The sequence below is a fragment of the Egretta garzetta genome, unplaced genomic scaffold (genome assembly GCF_000687185.1).
Source record: "Egretta garzetta isolate BGI_Z169 unplaced genomic scaffold, ASM68718v1 scaffold37, whole genome shotgun sequence".
NCBI classification, from domain to species: domain Eukaryota; kingdom Metazoa; phylum Chordata; class Aves; order Pelecaniformes; family Ardeidae; genus Egretta; species Egretta garzetta.
In genome coordinates, this window is record NW_009260269.1 from 133,867 (window position 1) to 152,013 (window position 18,147).

The following is an 18,147-nucleotide window of genomic DNA, read 5'->3' on the forward strand; positions in this document are numbered from 1 at the left end:
TTTCATGCTGCAATGCTGATGCACTGGAAAGTAGAGACTTTGGACTTTCCAAAGAAGTTACCTGAGTTGAATTTTATAGGCTTTGTGTTGCAATAGGCATCAAATACTATCTATCTCATATCTATTTTTCAGATCTGTGTCATTTGAGATAAACATTTTGAGTCTTGCTAGAAAGTAAAGGTAATCTGATTTTGTAAACTCGGAACATATGCACTAAAATAATAGTCATTGTGAATTCCTGGGTTACGATGGGACTAAAATTGACCTATGCTAGACATGTGAAAGTTTCTGAAAGGTGGTGATTTCTAATTTGCACTGGCAACAAAGAATTGTTTTTAGTGATGTTTGGTAGGCAGATATTTGCAGTCAGGCTTCATTTGCTTCTTTCAGTGAGCTGATTAGAAAATAAATTATGGTTACAAATACTTAGCACATTGCTGCTGCTGCTTTTTTTATGTTTGTACCTTCTCTTTCTGATTATTCCCTGCTTTCTAGTGAGCCACTTGTATAGTGTAGAGGACCTTTTCTGTTCAATTTCTTCAATATTATTTTGGTGACAATAGAAATTGTCACAGGGGTAACAAAACTTTGGGTGATTTATTCCTAACATTCTCTTAAAAGATGAGGTGATGGACAAGTGCTTCTACTGTACTTATTAGATTCAGACCCTTTGATAGGTCCCATGTAACTTTATTTTTTTTGAAATGCTTTGGACAAGTGCTTGAAAATTGGAGGGTTTGTTTCTCCAAGTGGTTTTAATCTAGCAAAGATCCTGGAGGTTGAGTTTATGTGTGTGGAGAATGGCTGTCCTCAAGTCATTAGTAAATCATTATAAAACGTGAACAACCATAAAAATTCCTATGAATTGAAGCTGTACTTTTCAGTGAAAATAAATCAGTGTGTTCCAGATTCTTGATTCTGATTGCATTTTTCTGATAGATATTTCTTTCCTTATGCTACTTAGTATTTTTAAAAGTGCTTTAACATTCTTGCCTATGACTTATGTTTTAATATGAGTGTTTCATTGCCTAAGGCATGTTTGCTAAAGCATATTGGGAATTTAAATTTGTAACAGAATTAATTTTTAACAAAATTGTTATAAAATTGAGTCAACAAAGACAAGTCTTCACTTCTTTGAAGGTATTTTAAGTGTATTTCTTCTGGTTAAAGGTCAAATGAGTAACAGCTCAGTGTTTTGTGTAGCATTGTTGAAAAACATAGTCTTTTGTCATGTTGATTCCTGTAAAAAAAAAAAAAAAAGAAAAAAAAAAGCTGCTTTGCTTATTCCAATCTCTCAAAACCACTACATTTTAAAATATTTAACCACATATCAAAAATATGTGAGAACTTCTAAAGAAAAAAAGTGAGAACTTGAAATCTACTTGAAGGGAAGAAAGCCAGGTAAAGAAATGCAAGCCCTCCAACTGTTTTACTTATTTCTGGAACATTTTCTTTAACAGGCCTGCTGCTCTGTTTTTTATTCTAGAAAAGGAAGTTCAGAGATTACATCATTTCTCCTTAAAATTCTGTTTTCATAGAAAACCATCAAGTACTGATAAACAAAATATTGAAACTAATTGTAATGGAATTAAACTGCATCGATGAAAATTTAAGGTCTTATTTAAATTGAATGGTTATCAATTGGATGTATTCAAGGATGCACTCATCTATCAAAAGCGGGCTTGAAAGATTATGCTCGTGGTGTGACTAATGATGTTAGAGTTAATTCAGTGCAACTGCAGAGTGCTGCTGAAATGAAAGGTTTTGCTTCTTTTTTTCTCCCATTCTGCTTTTTTGTTTCCCTTCTGAGTTGATACCACTTTACGTGTCAGACAGAGGAGTCATGTAGTTGAAGGTTGAATTGGCTGGGAGAACTAACCCAAGAAGAAATTAGCTCATTGAAATGAAGGGGATACCGCCCTCCCCGCCCCCGCCCCCCTAAAATAAAGATTGTTTTACTGAAGGGATGCCATCCAGAGGGACCTTGACAGCCTTGACGAGGGGGCCCATGCAAATCTCATGAAGTTCAACAAGGCCAAGTGCAAGCTCCTGCACATGGGTCGGGGCAATCCCCAGTATCAGTACAGACTGAGGGATAAATGGATTGAGAGCAGTCCTGCCGAGAAGGACTCGGGAATACTGGTGGATGAGAAATTGGATATGAGCCAGCAGTATGTGCTCGCAGCCCAGAAGGCCAACCATAACCTGAGCTGCACCAAAAGCAGTGTGGCCAGCAGGTCAAGGGAGGTGATTCTGCCCCTCTACTCTGCTCTGGTGAGACCCCACCTGCAGTGCTGCATCCAGCTCTGGAGTCCCTAGCACAAAAAAGATGTGGACCTGTTGGAATGGGTCCAGAGGAGAGCCACGAACATCATCTGAGGGCTGGAGCAGCTCTCCTATGAGGACAGGCTGAGAGAGTTGAATTTGTTCAGCCTGGAGAAGAGAAGGCTGCAGGAAGACCTTATTGCAGCCTTTCAGTACTTTAAGGAAGCTTATAAGAAAGATGAAGAGAGACTTTTTAGCAAGGCCTGCAGTGACAGGACAAGGCGTAATGGTTTTAAACTGAAAGAGGGTAGGTTTAGATTGGACATAAGGAATACATTTTTTTATGAGGGAGCCCAGAGTAACTGTGGATGCCCCATCCCTGGAAGGGTTCAAGGCCAGGTTGGATGGGGCTTTGAGCAACCTGGTCTAGTGGCAAATGTCCCTGCCCATGCCAGGGGTTTGTACTAGATGAACTTTAAAGGTCCCTTCCAACCCAAACCATTGTATGATTCTATGATTCTAAGTGACTTGCAGTCTGGATGCATGATCACCAAATCCACTGGTGGGGGGCAAGAACTAGATGCGGATGGGTGAGGGGGGGACATGGAATCATTAAACTTAAGATCAAATCATGCCCTGAATTGTATAAGCTGATTTACATCAAATTGTGATAATTCTATGCTCCTGCCTGCACCTGAATGCTCATTCTTGTCTATCCCTTGCTGAGTGCTACCCGTTGTGAGCTGATTCACAGAGCTGAACTGCCTCACAACACAACAAAAAAGCACTGGTTGGTTGAAGGGGTGAACACCTTGAATACCTACCGTAGCAAAGAAATGAGTAGAACTACACAGTAGGGCCGAGGCAGGATCATGACAATTGAGACCGAGAATTACTGTAATGGCTGTAGATTCTCAACTTGCCAAGCTTGTTGCCAATATGCAGTAGCCTAGATGATCTGCTGCTGATTGTTTCTTGGACATAGTCATTAAATTAGTTCTTACTACTCCTTTAGTATTTTCCATGTGATTTATTACAGATAGTGGAATGTCTTTATAGCCAACCAAGAAAACCTGCTTCTCTCTCACAAAGCCATAAAACCAGACAATATAAAAACACAAAACCAAAGGAGAATCCCAGAGAAGATTAGTGCTATTACGTTTCCTTTTTTCTGTGAAAATATGTCATAATTGACTCATGCATGACTACTGGTATTTTGTCTGAGTTGTCTGAATAAACTGTACAGGGATTTTAAAGAAGAGGAATACGTGACGTGGTGATAACTGCAATCTAAGTATCCCTGCAGAATGTATCCAGTAATTTATTCATCAACATAGGCTTCCATTTGATGTTGGCCTATCAGTATTGGACAAGTTTAAAGGGTGTACTGTGATAACAATTAGGGTCCCGTTGTGAAATTTTTGACTAATACGAGCTAGATACATTTTTGTGTGTTTGTCTTTCCAGTGCGTAAGAGTGTAATGGAAAAATGATTGTATTTGTATCCCTTTATTATTCTTAACAGAAAACTCATTTATTTTTCCAACCCATGCAGACTGTCTCATTTTCTTGATTCCAGAATTGTCAAAGGTGTTATTAAGAAATACGTATTTCTTGGTCGAGTTTTGCTACACATAGTATCTATTATTTCTCCTTTCCTCACTCATCTTACTCCCCTCCCTTCTTTATCTAATGTGAGTCTGTGTATTTTTAATATTACAGCACGTCTTTGAACCATAGGGACCTATGGAATAAAAGACTGCTGGCATTGAGCAGCATGACAATCACTTCCTGACATGCTTACAGCTCTTAGCCTAGAGAAGAAATAAAAATCTTGGTCAAATAATCTGTTGCTTTAGCAGATTCATTCATGTTGTTTTTTGGTGATCTGGGGGTTTCTATGCAAGTATGTCTTTGGCTCTGGTTAGAGGTAATATTTTGCATTTTTCTTTTGCAGAACTTTTCCAATAGATTGATATTGCACAATAGTTTATTCTATTTTGTGTTTTCAAATTACTTTGCATCTTCTTTCTCAGTTTGTTACCTGTAGTTATGGGCTCATAAGTGGCTACACATGTCTCATCACAATTTGACTGAATTTTTTTTTTTAAATTATTTAAATAGAAATACTAGGAGATTTTTTAAATATAAATTTGTCTCTAAAATGTCAGTTAATCTTGTAATCTGTAGCTATATGTACTGTCTTACAGCAGTCAGTTTTGGATGATGATATGCTGTAATGGTTTTGCTTTTCAGTGCTTCAGGACTGTGTGCTGCAAGTTTTTCTTTATCTTTTGTCCCAGAAAGATTATACCTCACTGTGATTTTTCTTATGTATTTCAGGAAAACAAATGAGAACTTCTAAAATCATAAGAACATAGGATAATTCTGGTAGGAAGGGGCCTCTACAGGTCATCTAGTCCAACCTCCTGTTCAAAGTAAGGTCAGCTCTGAGGTCAGAGTGTGTTGCTCAGGGCTTTGTCCAATTGGGTCTTGAAATGTCCAGGGATGGAGACTGGGGGTTAACCTGTTCCAATGCTTGATTGTCCTCATGTTGAAAAAGTTTCTCCCTATAGCCAGATGGAGCACTTCTTGTTTGATTATGTTGCTTGTTTCCTATCCTCCCACTGTGCACCACCATTAAAAACTCAGCTCTGTCTTCTTGATAATACAAGTTTTAGCTGGCTCCTATTAGGTGCCTCTGAAGCCTTCTTTTCTTCAGGGTGCGCAACCCCAGTTCCCTTAGCCTCTCACAGGCCATGTGCTCCATACCTCTGAGCATCTTGGTGACCTTTTGCTCTTGCACCAGTTTGTTTATGCTTTTCTTGTATTGTAGTACCTAAAACTGGATGTGGTCTTGAAATATAATAAATTATTCTTAAACATTAGAAAAAAAAAATCTTTGCTGTAAAGGTGGTTGAACTCTTGAACTGTTTGGTCAGAGAGGTTGGAGTTCAAAACCTGACTGCACATGGCCTTGAGCAGCTTATCATAGAATCATAATAATAGAATACCAGGTTGGAAGGGACCTCAAGGATCATCTAGTCAAGCCTTTCCAGGCAAGAGCACAGTCTAGATAAGATGGCCCAGCATCCTGTACATCTGCATCTTGAAAGTGTTCAGCATGGTGGAGTCAACCACTTCCCTGGGGAGATTATTCCGATGGCTGACTTGTTCTCATTGTGAAAAATTTTCCTCTCATGTCCAATTGGATTCTTCTCAGGCTTAACTTGTACCCACTACCCCATGTCTTTTCCTCCTTGTGAAAAGGGAGCCTCCAGCTTCTTTCTAGCCACCCTTTACATACTGGTACACAATGATGAGATCATCTCTGAGCCTTCTTTTCTCAAGGCTGAACAAACCCAGTTCTTTCAGTCTGTCCTCACGTGGCAGGCTTCCCAGTCCTTTGATCATCTTGGAGGCCCTTCCCTGGCCCTTAGTCTGTCCACATCTTTTTTGTATAGCAGGGACCAGAACTGTACACAGTATGCCAGGTACGGCCTGACAAGCACTGAATAGAATGGGATGATGACTTCCTTATCCCTGCTGGTGATGCCCTTTTTGATGCAACCCAGCATCCTATTGGCCTTCTTGGCTGCAGCAGCACACCGCTCACTCATGTTGAGCTTGTTGTCCACCAGGACCCCCAAGGGTCCTGACCTCCGGATCACCCTGCTTTGGGCAGGGGTTGGGCTTAGATGGTTTCCAGAGGGTCCCTGCTGACCTCAGTGATTCCTCTGAGTGCTGAGTGGGGATAGTCACTTCCCTTCATCCACTGGCCCAGGAGGCTGCTGGCCACCTTTGCTGCCAGGACATACCCCTGGCTCAGTCTGAGCTTGCTCTCTGTTCAGACTTCCAGGTCCTTTTCCACAGAGCTCCTCCCCAACCAGTTTGTCTCCAGCCTGTATTCTTGCAAGATGCTCTAATGCTGATTTATAAAAACCTGTTTCTGAGCATGTGTGTGGCCATGTGCAAAGTATGTCTAAATAAGGCCACCATTCGTGATTATTTTCAACACGTTAGTTGTTAATTTCACATTTGTAATCTATATAACAGCATTTTGGTGCATTCCTACTGTGAATAAGAATCTTGTATTCCTAAGGCTTTTTTTATAGCTAGTTAATTTCCAAAACTATTTTGTCTTGAGTTTCAAGTTGAACAGTGAAAAGATAAAACATTTCAGATGTCAAACCACCATGCTTATGATAAAGCTGGTTGTCTTTAGAACATTTCTAAACTTCAGCTGACGCATGAGTATTTTTGCATTTTCACCTGTAAGAATAATGGCTGTGTGTATGGGAAAACTAGAACTTGTCCTACAAGTATTTTTTCCACTTAATTAAGTAGACATTCCCATAGATGCATCGTAATTAGCTTTTTTATTACTAAATCATCCTTTATAACACTTTCCTCAACAGAGTCCCGTTAACATTCAAGTAAAAAGTTCATGCTGATCTGTGCCACCTGAAAATGTAATGTTCATGTATAACTCTTTATTTTAACTTCAAGTATAATGGTAATAAAATAACCAAAGGGGAAATATATGCATCGCACAATGGTCTAACCAGATGTATCAAAAATAGCAATAACATATTAATGTCAGTATTTATCATGGCCTGGGCATTTTTAAAATAAAAGGGAGATAATTCATTTCCAGGGACTGGAATATACCGAGGTATATATTAGCTATTTCTATGGCTGATTAAATAGCAAGATTTATGATCTCTAAAGGGAATCCTGCAAAGTTCTTTTTGGCTCCTGAGTGATGGGCAGTTGTTGCTAACGTGTGCCTCAAGTCTCAGTTACGGATGGATGGATGGAATGCTTGGGAAGCCTTTCAGAGGTCTGCGGGAACAGATAAATAGCACAAATATGGAGCTCAAATGTTGAGAAGTACATACAGAAATAACTGATGATAGTTATTTTGAAAATTCTCCATGGGACCTTCCAAAGGTTTACTTTTAAGGAAAAAAATAGGTCAAATAGTTTTCTGTGTACCTTTTAATCAAACTCTTGCAAGACAAGTTTCTTTATCATGTCTGCAATTCCTGTGGGTAGCTAGTTTAGGGTTATGATAAATTGCAGATCTGTTGTCTGAGAATATGGGTTCATTAGGCAAGATAGACAGATATAAGGAATATGTACTGTCAGTGTCTGCATCTGTCTTTTATCTGTCTCTTGTCATGTGAACCGCGTGTCTGTTGCATATGTGCTTTCATGCGCCGGTCGAGTTTCTGTATCACAGGTAATGTGGGGTCTACCTGTGCAAATGCAGTGATAGCTTGTCTAGGATTTCTGGGTATGCACCAGCCCAACGCTTCTGGTAAGCTTAGCCAAAAGGAGACAGAGGTCTTTCCTCCCGCCTTCCTCAGCTGAACATAGCACTGCAAATGTGGTGTGTGCAGGCAGAGTCTCTGCTAACATTGTGTAGCTGATACTGAAAGACAGTACTGCAGTCGTGCTCCAATTTCTATGCGAACAGATCCCAGTACCAGTCAGAAATGGATGTTTTAGAAACGTGGAAGTCCTGTCAGGAATTGTCAGAAATGCTAGCAGTAGTTATTTCTGTATGTAGTTCTCTTAACATTTGAGCTGCATAGTCATGCTCTCTGTCTCTTCCTGCAGTTACTATTGCCGTAACTCCATCTGTGAGATAGAACTTCTATATGCTAATAATTGTTTAGTAATTTCCAGAAATCCAGATTGCTCATTTTATGCTAGTGTCTTGTCCAAGTTGGATCCTGAGAAAGACAAAACGTGTTTGGTTTTTTTTTTTCTTGAAGCTGTGACTATTCTAAGGAAAAACAATGGATTGCTTGATCAGAAATGTGTTTTAAAATGCCTATAAAAGTAACAGTTTTTTATTTTAGAATTAAAGTGCAAGTTGTGCTGTAAAACTTTATGAATGAGAATATATATATAATTATAGGGACAACTGCTGATGATTGCAAACAGATTGCTCTGCCTTGCCAAAAGTGAGTTTGTTGTTAAATGGAGGCTTCTATTCTGATGAATAAAAAATAGCTTGGGATTACTTTTATTCTTTTCATGACCAGTGGCTTCCATAAAGCTATTTCTAAATTATGAATAATTTTAAATTCAAATATCCAGTTTCTTAAATTTAGATATTAATTGGAAAGTCGTAAACATGAGAAATTTTATGAGAAATAGGTTCTGCAATTAGGGCAGGCATTTGTGCCCGTTCAGGATTCTAGAATGGCTTTCCTTCTAATGAGAAATGGCTAACTTCAACATTTTTAGTAATCACTTATCAAATGATACCCCTAAATGGTATTTTTCTGTCATTCTCTCTGCATGTCACATGTGAGACTCAAATTTTCTGAAACATGAGCGTGGCCACAGCAGGTGTTTCTATCCAGAATCCTTTCTGTATTCATGCTCAGATGTCTGCTTCTATTTTTCTAACTTAATCTGTTGGAGCAAATACTGTTTTATGGTGTTTTAAATTTAGAGTGAAGGAAAAAAAGGTTCAAAGTAGAACAAGAGTCTAGAAATTTTTCTGTAAGCAGGTTTTACCTTTCTCAATTCAAGAGAATGTTCTTACACAGAATACACATAAATTACTTTTAAGAATGAATACCGTTAAGGGCAGACTTTTTTGAGGGCAAAACACGTACAGTATTGTGTCATTCTGTGTGACTTTTCCTTTTCCAGAGGACCTTCAGATCTTCAAAGTCTTGTTTGAAGCTCCTCTTCATAGAGTTCTTTGAAGACTTTATTAGTACCTGAATAAACCCCCCACATTTTATTGAACACTAGGAAGTTAATAAACAAACTCGGGCAGCAGAGTTGTTGTAATTATGAGCTGTTGGAATGTAATTAACACAATTGTTATGTTAGTCCTGTTCTTTTGATGTGACAATAATTAAAGCATGTTTGCTATTGTCTGTTCAAAACTTGGAATAGCTAAAACTTAAAAAAAGCGTATCTGCTCTGGTCTTCCTGTATGGCTCCGAGTAGATTTAGTCTGAGCAACTAAGGGCTGTCACATGGTTGCTGATGATCTGGCCTCAGACAGATTATTTCAAAGTTGGTCTTAAAACTGTTGAGGTACCAAGAAGTGAGATAAAAAATGCCAACATTTTACATTTTTCGAATAAATGATCCTTCAAACTTGTCTACACTGAGACTGTCATTAACAATGAGCCTGAGTCATGTAGCATCAGTGTCTACTTTGCAAAGTATAAATTGTGCATTGATTTAGAAGAATTGTAATTATATCTATTGTTTGTGATATCACTGAACTGTATAGTAGGAACATGCCACAACAGTAAGCTTTGCATGAAAATTGCTGAGTTTGGACTAGTGCCAGTCCACAAGAGATCTTTGGGAACTCTCCTGAAATTTCCAGTGGCTTGCTTGGTCACTGGAGGACTTCTGTTCCTCCCCGTCAGTTTGAGAAGATTGAATGCATCACTAGGACACTGTGCATCAGGATGCCTAGTAAGAATTGCAGACACAAGTACTAACTCTGCTCAGTTTGAAATATATCTGTGATTACCTCCTGTGAGGATCTCTGGTAATGGGTAAACAAGAAGATCAATGCTCAGAACTGCTTTGGTATGAGAACAGGGTGGGTATGGCATCAGATTTTGAAAATGGTTTCAAGGAGAGCACAGACAATTAGACATGCACATCAGGAAAGTTTGTAGAGTGTGTAAAAATAAACAAAATTAATGGTTAAAGGATAAAAGCCATATTACTTAGTATTTTCTGTAACTCCTGTAAAACTGCACAAAGCTGGCAGCTTTTTGGAAGGAATCAGTGAGACTGTGAACAACTCTACAGTTGAATTGCATTTCCAAAATACATTTTGATAAAGTCCTTTACCAGAAGTTCATAATGATAAGCGTCCATGGCAGAAGCATTGCCTGTTACCACGTAGGAAGGAGAAGGGTTTATATAAGTAGTCCTCAAAAGAGAAAACATCACTTTGCTACTTTTAAAACCTAAAATGAGTTTTTGCCCAGTTTGCTGTATGCTCTTCTAATCCCTTCTGTCCATCCCATTTTGAAATGATGGATTGAAAGTTTAAAAAAATAATGGAGCAAGATAAGTTTGATAAAAGGTATGGAACAGTTTCTGGGTGATGGATTAAGTTCTTCAGCTTGGATGACTTAGCTAAGTGGAGGAATGTAATAGAAGTCTTTAAAATGATGAGCTGCATGAAGAAGGTGAACAGGGAGTAGCTGCTTTCCATCTCTTCTGATGCAAGACCCAGGTTGTAGCTTGTAATACTGCTGAGTGATGGCTTACAAAAAAGAGTGGTTGAGTAACTAAGCTGCGGGGCTACTTGTCAAAGGATGAAAAGTATTTTACATGGGTTTAGAACCTGAACAGTTTGAAGTTTGGTTGAAGAAAAGTCTTTAAACAACTTTACTAAGATACCCTCTTGAGTTAGGGAAGTCTCAGCGCTGCAAACTGGAAAACGAAAGAATGCTGCAAGTGTATCCCTGCGGGCATGTTTCGTTCTTATCGTCCCTGTGTCATTTGCTGCTGACTGCTCCTAAAAGGGAAAACCCAAGGTGGTTCTTTTGTTTGGCCCAGTACCCAGTTTTAAGTTTGTAACAGTGCCTTTGTTGGGACTTCAGGTAATAGAAAACTGAGGGCATCAGTAGGACTGAGGGACAGGACAGGTGTCTTCAGAAGCTCTTAAGGAGCCTGTGTCTCTTTAGAAGCCAATAACGCAGTTTTCTAGCGTGTCACTGAGAGCAAAATTTTCAGGAAGAGAACAAATCTATTTGCGATCGGTTCTGAGTACTTATCTAAAAGGCATTGTTTTCTGTGTTTTGGGTGAAATATTCTGTGCCAACAGTATGCTTCAGTGCGAAAATGTTTTATCTTCTACATAAAATTTACAGCATCAGCTTTTGGGTTCCTAAGTGTCCACATTTATGATTTCTAGCTCTTCCACAGATTTGAACTGTTGTCTGGCCTACACCATAATCCAAAAATATACCCTGAGGACTTCTTTTATTGCTACTTTAACAGTTCCTGTAATTTATAATGCATCCACTTGTGTAAAACTGAGGTTTGATTACACAGCCCAGTAGAAGATTGGGTCTTTGATTCTGAGACTCTGGATACTATTACAACACGAAAATCAGTACCTGCTTTTTAATGAGACATTGCTTTTCCCATCCTGTTATGTAGGAATAAATAAGATAATGTTTTCTGTGTAGAAAATTTGGGGCTGCAGTGCTTTATAAATCTCTTTCCTACTGCTTAGGAAATTATAAGTTTTCAAAAGTCAGGCTTAATCATTACAAAGGTTGAAAGATGTTTTCTTTGTAAGGAAGTACTTGGACTAATTACAGAACATGCTATGGAATATGTGCAAACAGCATGCTCCAGCACACTTGTGTGTTTGTTCTTGTGCGTGCACACTGTCTCTGTCCTGAACTGTATTTAAGATCGAATTTACATTATAATCTCCAGCTTCAAGAAACATTTTGGGCAAACTGTGCCTACCGTTGATAGTGTTAATATACATGTTGGCTGTCATCATCTAAGTGTCATGCTTCCCACCCACCTGCTCCCACCTTTGTACATAACTATGGGAGCAAGGTGAACCAAGACTTTTAATAGCAGTTTGCTTAGAAGGTACACAAATACGTGAATGAAGTACTTAGAGTTTAAAAAATAACATTGAGAAGATCCCTTTCTCACATAATGAGAAAAATATACAACTTCAGAATGCTTTTTTTTTTTTTTCCAGTTGTCTTTTGTTCATGTGATAATATACTTGAGCAGACCTAAAGTGATGTATAGGTATTCTTAAATGTACATCGGCAGCAAAAATAGATGTCTGGGTATGCCGCATACAGATTCTTCTCTTAAAATTACCCTGTCATCACCTATTTAAAGAAAAAGATGGGGGACTTCTGTTTAGCTAAAGCCTGCAAAGTCTGAATTTTCAAAATGGAAAGTATTCCTGATAATGACAACCGGAGTAAGGGTCGTATGTGTAATACATTAAGTAGTGCAGCGAAGTTCTGTATCAGTCAGAGGGCATTGTTTCCCCAGGGTTCTTAGCTTAGAGAGTTGCAAATTTGTTTCATTTTCTGACCCTGGGAAACAATTTTTAATACTCTGAAATTCCTTCTATATATTTTTAAATAATATAAATCAGTGCAGAAGGGCAAAGGATCTAAAATGTTAAAATTTCTGCTGTGTAGATAAGAAAAGTTGCATTTTGAAACTTCAGAATCTTTCCTAAGGAATGAGTAGAAAAAGTAATGGAGTGTGTTTTTCATTTGTGTGTGTGTGTGTCAATGTATAAAGTGTGTATATATATCTGTTTGTATATCCTTCTTTGTGTTTATATATGTGTATATATTACTTATACTTAGAAATTTATTATTTATAATTAGTAATATACATATGTTATTATATATAATAGTATGTATTTGATACCTTCTGTGTATGCGTACAGCTGCCTTTGTACTTATACACCAGATGGCATTCACAAATGCTGTTTACATAGTACTTTTTGCACGTGTAACTGAAATAATTGACAAAGTAGGAAAGAAAGATTTTCAGATTTATTATGGACTCATGGTTCTAAAGTACCCATAGTATTTTGGAAGAGATTTAAAATTAAAATAACATGGAGACACGTTGAACTTACTGAACAGTTGCTTTGGAAGTACATTTAACATGCGCTTAAAAAGCATCTCTGTTCTTTTTAGCACTCCATCATAAGTTAGCAATATTTTGAACAGATAGCTGTCAGTATTGTGGCTGCTTATGGTGATTAGAAATTGAGTATATTTGTTACAGTATTTATCAGAGTGACCAAGAATCTCGGTGATATACATGGTTGAAAGTACTAGAATCTACTCTGGTATTTTTTTCCTGACTGACAAATAAAAAATGGTAGCCATGTATGGTGTATATACTCCAACATTTGGAGGATATTAAGAATGCAAGTAGGACCATCCTTGGTTCACTCATATCGTTTTCTCAGTGTATCTGCAGAAAAGGTTACTTTAGGACTTACTTTTAAATGTAAACACTTTTCCAAGTTATATCTTACTAGCATTCAGAATAGAGCTAACAAAATGAATGGGACTTGGTACCCAGTGCTTAAATGTACTCTTAGAAACTGTGAGCTCTCTTTCTTTTTGTCAGAATGGGAGGGTAGTCCCAGTTAAATTTGTTCCCTGCATTTTTTCTTTATTTACTTTATTTTAGTTTCTTCCATTTAGAATGTCTCTAACATCTAAAAAAAGTAACCTAATATGTTTTTTCATGTTTAGTTAAGGCTGTAATTGAAATATTTTATTTTAAATTGCGTTGATTATTTTTTTGAGAAGTCCTGCCAGGCCTAGCTGGAGATGCAGGGCAGTGAGGTGGTATATGAGCCCCTACAGAGTAAGTAGACTACTAGCACAAAGATTTGAGGCTGAAGTGAGTTTTGAACCCTTCTGACATTACAGTGTCTTAACCTTCTGTATTGCAAGGTGAAACTAATTATGTGTCGGACTCTGAACTAGATATTATAACCATTCAGCTGTGAAGGAGGGTTAGCATAGTTCACTGAAAGTGTGTGGAAGCTATCTGAGCACAGTGTCAAGGAATTTAGGTACTGCGCACCGATGCATGCAATTTTTATGTTTATCATAGATTCTCTTGTGTACTCATGCATACTTTGTCATGTGTGAATACTTACTGCAAGTGTCAACTCAGTGATTAGAAATATAAGGCGTTTTATGTTAACTACTGAAGATCTGTTGAGACAAGACAATCCTGTTCTAAGTTACTTATGACTTTTTCAAAGTTTTGCTTAATATTGATGGTCAAAGTTACACAAGGAATAAATGAGAAAATACAACAAAAATTTGCAGGATGAATAATGAAACATTCCTGTGAGGACCCACAGCTGTGAGGGGGAATAGGTAGGGGACTTGAATATTGTAACACTTTTTTCTGCTAAAGTTAGCAGAGAACTTGGATTTGGTTTACGTGGCAAAGTCTTGGTAACAGGAGAGCTGCAGGGGTGTCCTCTGTGAGAAGAGGCCCCATGTCAGACAGAGCCAGTTCCAACCAGCTCCAAGGTGGACCTGTTGCTGGGCAAAGCTGAGCCCATCAGTGATGCTGGTGATGCCGCAGTGATAATGTATTTAAGAAAGGGTAAAAACCACAGTACAGCAGCTGAGAGAGAGGAGTGAGAATGTGTGAGAGGAGCAGCCCTGCAGCCCCCCAGGCCAGGGCAGCAGGAGGGCAGGAGGGGCTCCAGGCACCAGAGCAGAGATTCCCCTGCAGCCCCTGGGGCAGCCCATGGTGGGGCAGGCTGTGCCCCTGCAGCCCAGGGAGGCCCACAGGGGAGCAGATCCCCACCTGCGGCCCGGGGAGGACCCCACGCTGGGGCAGGTGGAGATGCCTTGATGTAAGCTGCAGCCTGTGGAGAGCCTGTGCTGGAGCAGGCTACTGGCAAGAGCTTTGACCAGTGGAGAAGAGCCCACACAGGAGCAGGCTTTCTGGCAAGACGTATGGTCCATGGGGAGCGGCAGAGATGAAGTGTTACGAACTGAGCAAAACCCCCATTCCCCATCCCCCTGTGCCACTTGCAGGGAGGAGGTAGAACAGTGGGGAGTAAAGTTGAATTAAATTTTGAAGCTGTTTTTGCCAACTAAATTGTCTGATAAAGGAATTAAAGTCTTAACCACTGTACTTCTGTATTGCCCTGTGAAATAATTAATAAATTTCACGAGTTTGACATGGTTTTTATTGTAACTGTGTTACTAGCTTTTTCTTCCACCTATAAGCACAAAAGGAGCAAGAATAGTCGATGACAGAATACTTTCTTGTTTACAAAGTCCTTCTTACAGTTTCGCAAACTCCAGAAAGTCAATTACAAGTGTCATAGGAGGGAATACGTACAGCATAGTTTAATTAGAAGAGAGGACTGGGGGAGCCAACAGAGATCTTTCCAGTTAGCTGAGTCAGCCCAAGTAAAGAGTGACACCCAGCTGTGTTCATTTGTGGCTGAAATAATGAACAGAAAAATAAATGAATAGGCAAAAGATCAAATATAATGAAGAGCAAACTTACCTGTTTTCAAATCCAAGATGGCAGTTTTGGATTGTGTTTCCAGGTATGCAGGGAGTAAATGATGCTTTGAGAAAGAAAACTCTTTCAGATTCACAGATCACAGTCGGGAGTTGCACTACCTGGGGAGAGACTAATCAAAGTAGAAGCGTTTTAGCTCTGTGTTGGCTTTCGGTGTTAAATCCGTGAAGATACTTTTACAGAGGATCTGCTGTAGATTTAACAGTCGAGTACCATATTGCTGTACTTTGAGAACAGTCCTACTTCTAGAAATACCAGTTAACTTTCTTTAAATAAATAAATAGAACAGTATATAAAAATTTGAAAAAAAACATGAATTCAGTTTTCATTAGTTTTCTGTAAAGAAAATGAATATGCTATTTCCTAAAAATATTGTATCCTGTATATGATACATGTCTAGAATAGGAGTGTGTCAGACTTCTATAAAAGGTCCCAGTGCTTGAGATAGTTTCTCTGACCCTGAAATAAGTTTATATTTGAATTCTGTGTGAGACTTTCCATTCTTTCAGTTTTGATGCTTTGTTGCACTACTGAGGATGCTCATGTTCTGTTTGAGAGACAACGCCAACAAGATGAAATGGTTGCCTATTTTAGTTGGTGATGCCTGTGGAAAATGCCAAAATTCAGAGAATTATCCTGCTTCTTCAACAACACTGTTTTGGCTTATACATTGATTTCTAATATTGAATACTGTGAAAGTGCTACTGCTAAACCAGCAGAGAACTTTGCTATAATTTTTTGAATAGCTGCTGATGTGGTCAGTTACAAATGATCAGAGCACATAATAGACTTTTTGATACTGTAAATCACTGTTGGCTGAAGTACGGGAACCAAGAGAAATATTAGTGTATAATTTTCTGTTGTGAATTTTCAGGTTTTGTACTTTACGGCAATTTTATAGAATTTGAAGTTTAAATTGCAATTCAATTTCATAAAAAAAAAATTTAAAAAAAGTAAATATTGTCAAGAAAATAAATATGGCCTTTTTTTTGATAAGAAGACCAATGTCTTCAGATACATAAAAATTATATTCATCCCTTTACTCTATGGCCAAGTTAAAATTTGAAATCAAGCCAAGAAAAATTACTATTCCAACATCAGTGAAAATTTTTTTAGGATGATTTTTGAGATAGTTGCTCAGCTCCAATTTATTTTAGTAAAGGAATTATTCGAACGATAGCAGCTGAGACAAAAAATCCTTTACCCTGGTTTTCTGTGTATGTAATGGTTACATGACAACAATTTTACACAGCAACTTTCTTTTAAATTATATATGGGTAACTTTCTTTTCATCAATCTATCTAGAAAATGGTAACAAAATGAGTTGAGTGGAGGTATTATCGACCAAATATTCAGAAACATTGCTGTGTATTTAAATAACAATTTTATTTAAAAGTATTGATCACTTTGGGGTTGAAGTGGAGATATCTTCCTCTTTCTGTTATTTGAAACTATATTATAGACCTGCAATCCAAAACGGAAAAATCCAGTTAGAGTTAATACGTTCAAACAAATACATGCAAATACCCTGCCATTTTAGATATATAGCTTGTGTGTTAGATTTTGATTCATGATATTAACTGTAACCCTGGGTTCAGAAGAGTCACGACTCCATTGAAATAGACTTTTGATTTCTTATGCTGCTGGAAGGTATTATTCTGAACTTCTAAATATCAAATTCTTATCCTGTCACTGATTGGGGTCTAAATTTTCATATTTCCTACATGATTTGTGACAAAATTGTAATTTTATGAGGAAAAAAAATCCTCTTAAAAAATCTCTAGTGTGGTGCATTTGGGCATTTAAAATGACAGCCTTTTAAAGCTACTTGGACTTCTGCAATAAAGATGTAACTTCAGGGGCACTAGATTAGCAAGTAGAGAGCAATTGATGCGGTAATAGCTATAGGATGTACTCTTAGAGACAGGGACTTGAAGTAGGAAGATACGGTGTGATAATTTACTACTTAACCGTAGAAGCAGACCTAGGAAATGTAATAACAAAACACAAACGCCTTAAGAAAACCTAGAAAAATACATGGATTGAGATAACTAATTGAAGGAAAAGAAACTTCCTCCTCCCCCTCCACCCCCCAAACTTATACTTGTATTTGGTCTCTTCTTCAGGATAACTACACATTTGCACAGCCAGGAATTCAAAAGAAAGTGAAAATGTTGGAAGAACTTGTTAGTCGGATCGACGGTAAGTTTTAAAAGCTAACCTAATTTCTAACTGGTGTTTCATTGAAATTGTTTAGTTAAAATGTTTGCAAAAAGTCAAGCCAACATCACTGCAGTTACCGACAATGGTGGGGTAACATTGCCTTCTTCAGAGGAGGTGTCGTACTCAATCAATTTGTGGCACACTGGCCTTTGCAAGATCACTGTCGTGTATCATTTAAAAGAAAGCCACTAGAGCATGAGCCACTTTCATTACTTTTTATTAAGGCAATATAATCAAAATTCAATGGCAATTTCTTTGCAGCAGAGTAATGACCACATACAAAATGCAGCCAGTATTCATTTCACATTAAACTCAATGATTGTTGTAATTCAGGCAAGTCACAGTGGTTGTTTATGGTTGTCCTTCGGCACTATGTTTTGTGCCTTTGTGCATCATTTTGCTATCTGGAATGCCTCAATAATTTCTCTGTGGAATCCAATTAATTATGAACTCTGGAAATAACATCTTTAATATTATAGATAAATTACAGTGTGTGCAGGGGTAATTTTAGATTATGCTTTCATGTTTTAGCAGGGCACTTTGAAATATTTTCTACCTTCATCC

General features: G+C 38.0%; 1 protein-coding gene across 1 annotated transcript in view; it reads left to right on the forward strand.

Annotated features, from left to right (window-relative positions):
• Positions 1–18,147, forward strand: part of TBC1D22A (TBC1 domain family member 22A) — a gene marked incomplete at its 5' end in the record, with an annotated part of 157,499 nt that overhangs the window by 80,244 nt on the left and 59,108 nt on the right. The window contains one exon of the mRNA XM_035897844.1: positions 17,487–17,562. Within this exon, the coding sequence (XP_035753737.1) occupies positions 17,487–17,562 (76 nt within the window). The remainder of the gene's footprint in view (positions 1–17,486; positions 17,563–18,147) is intronic.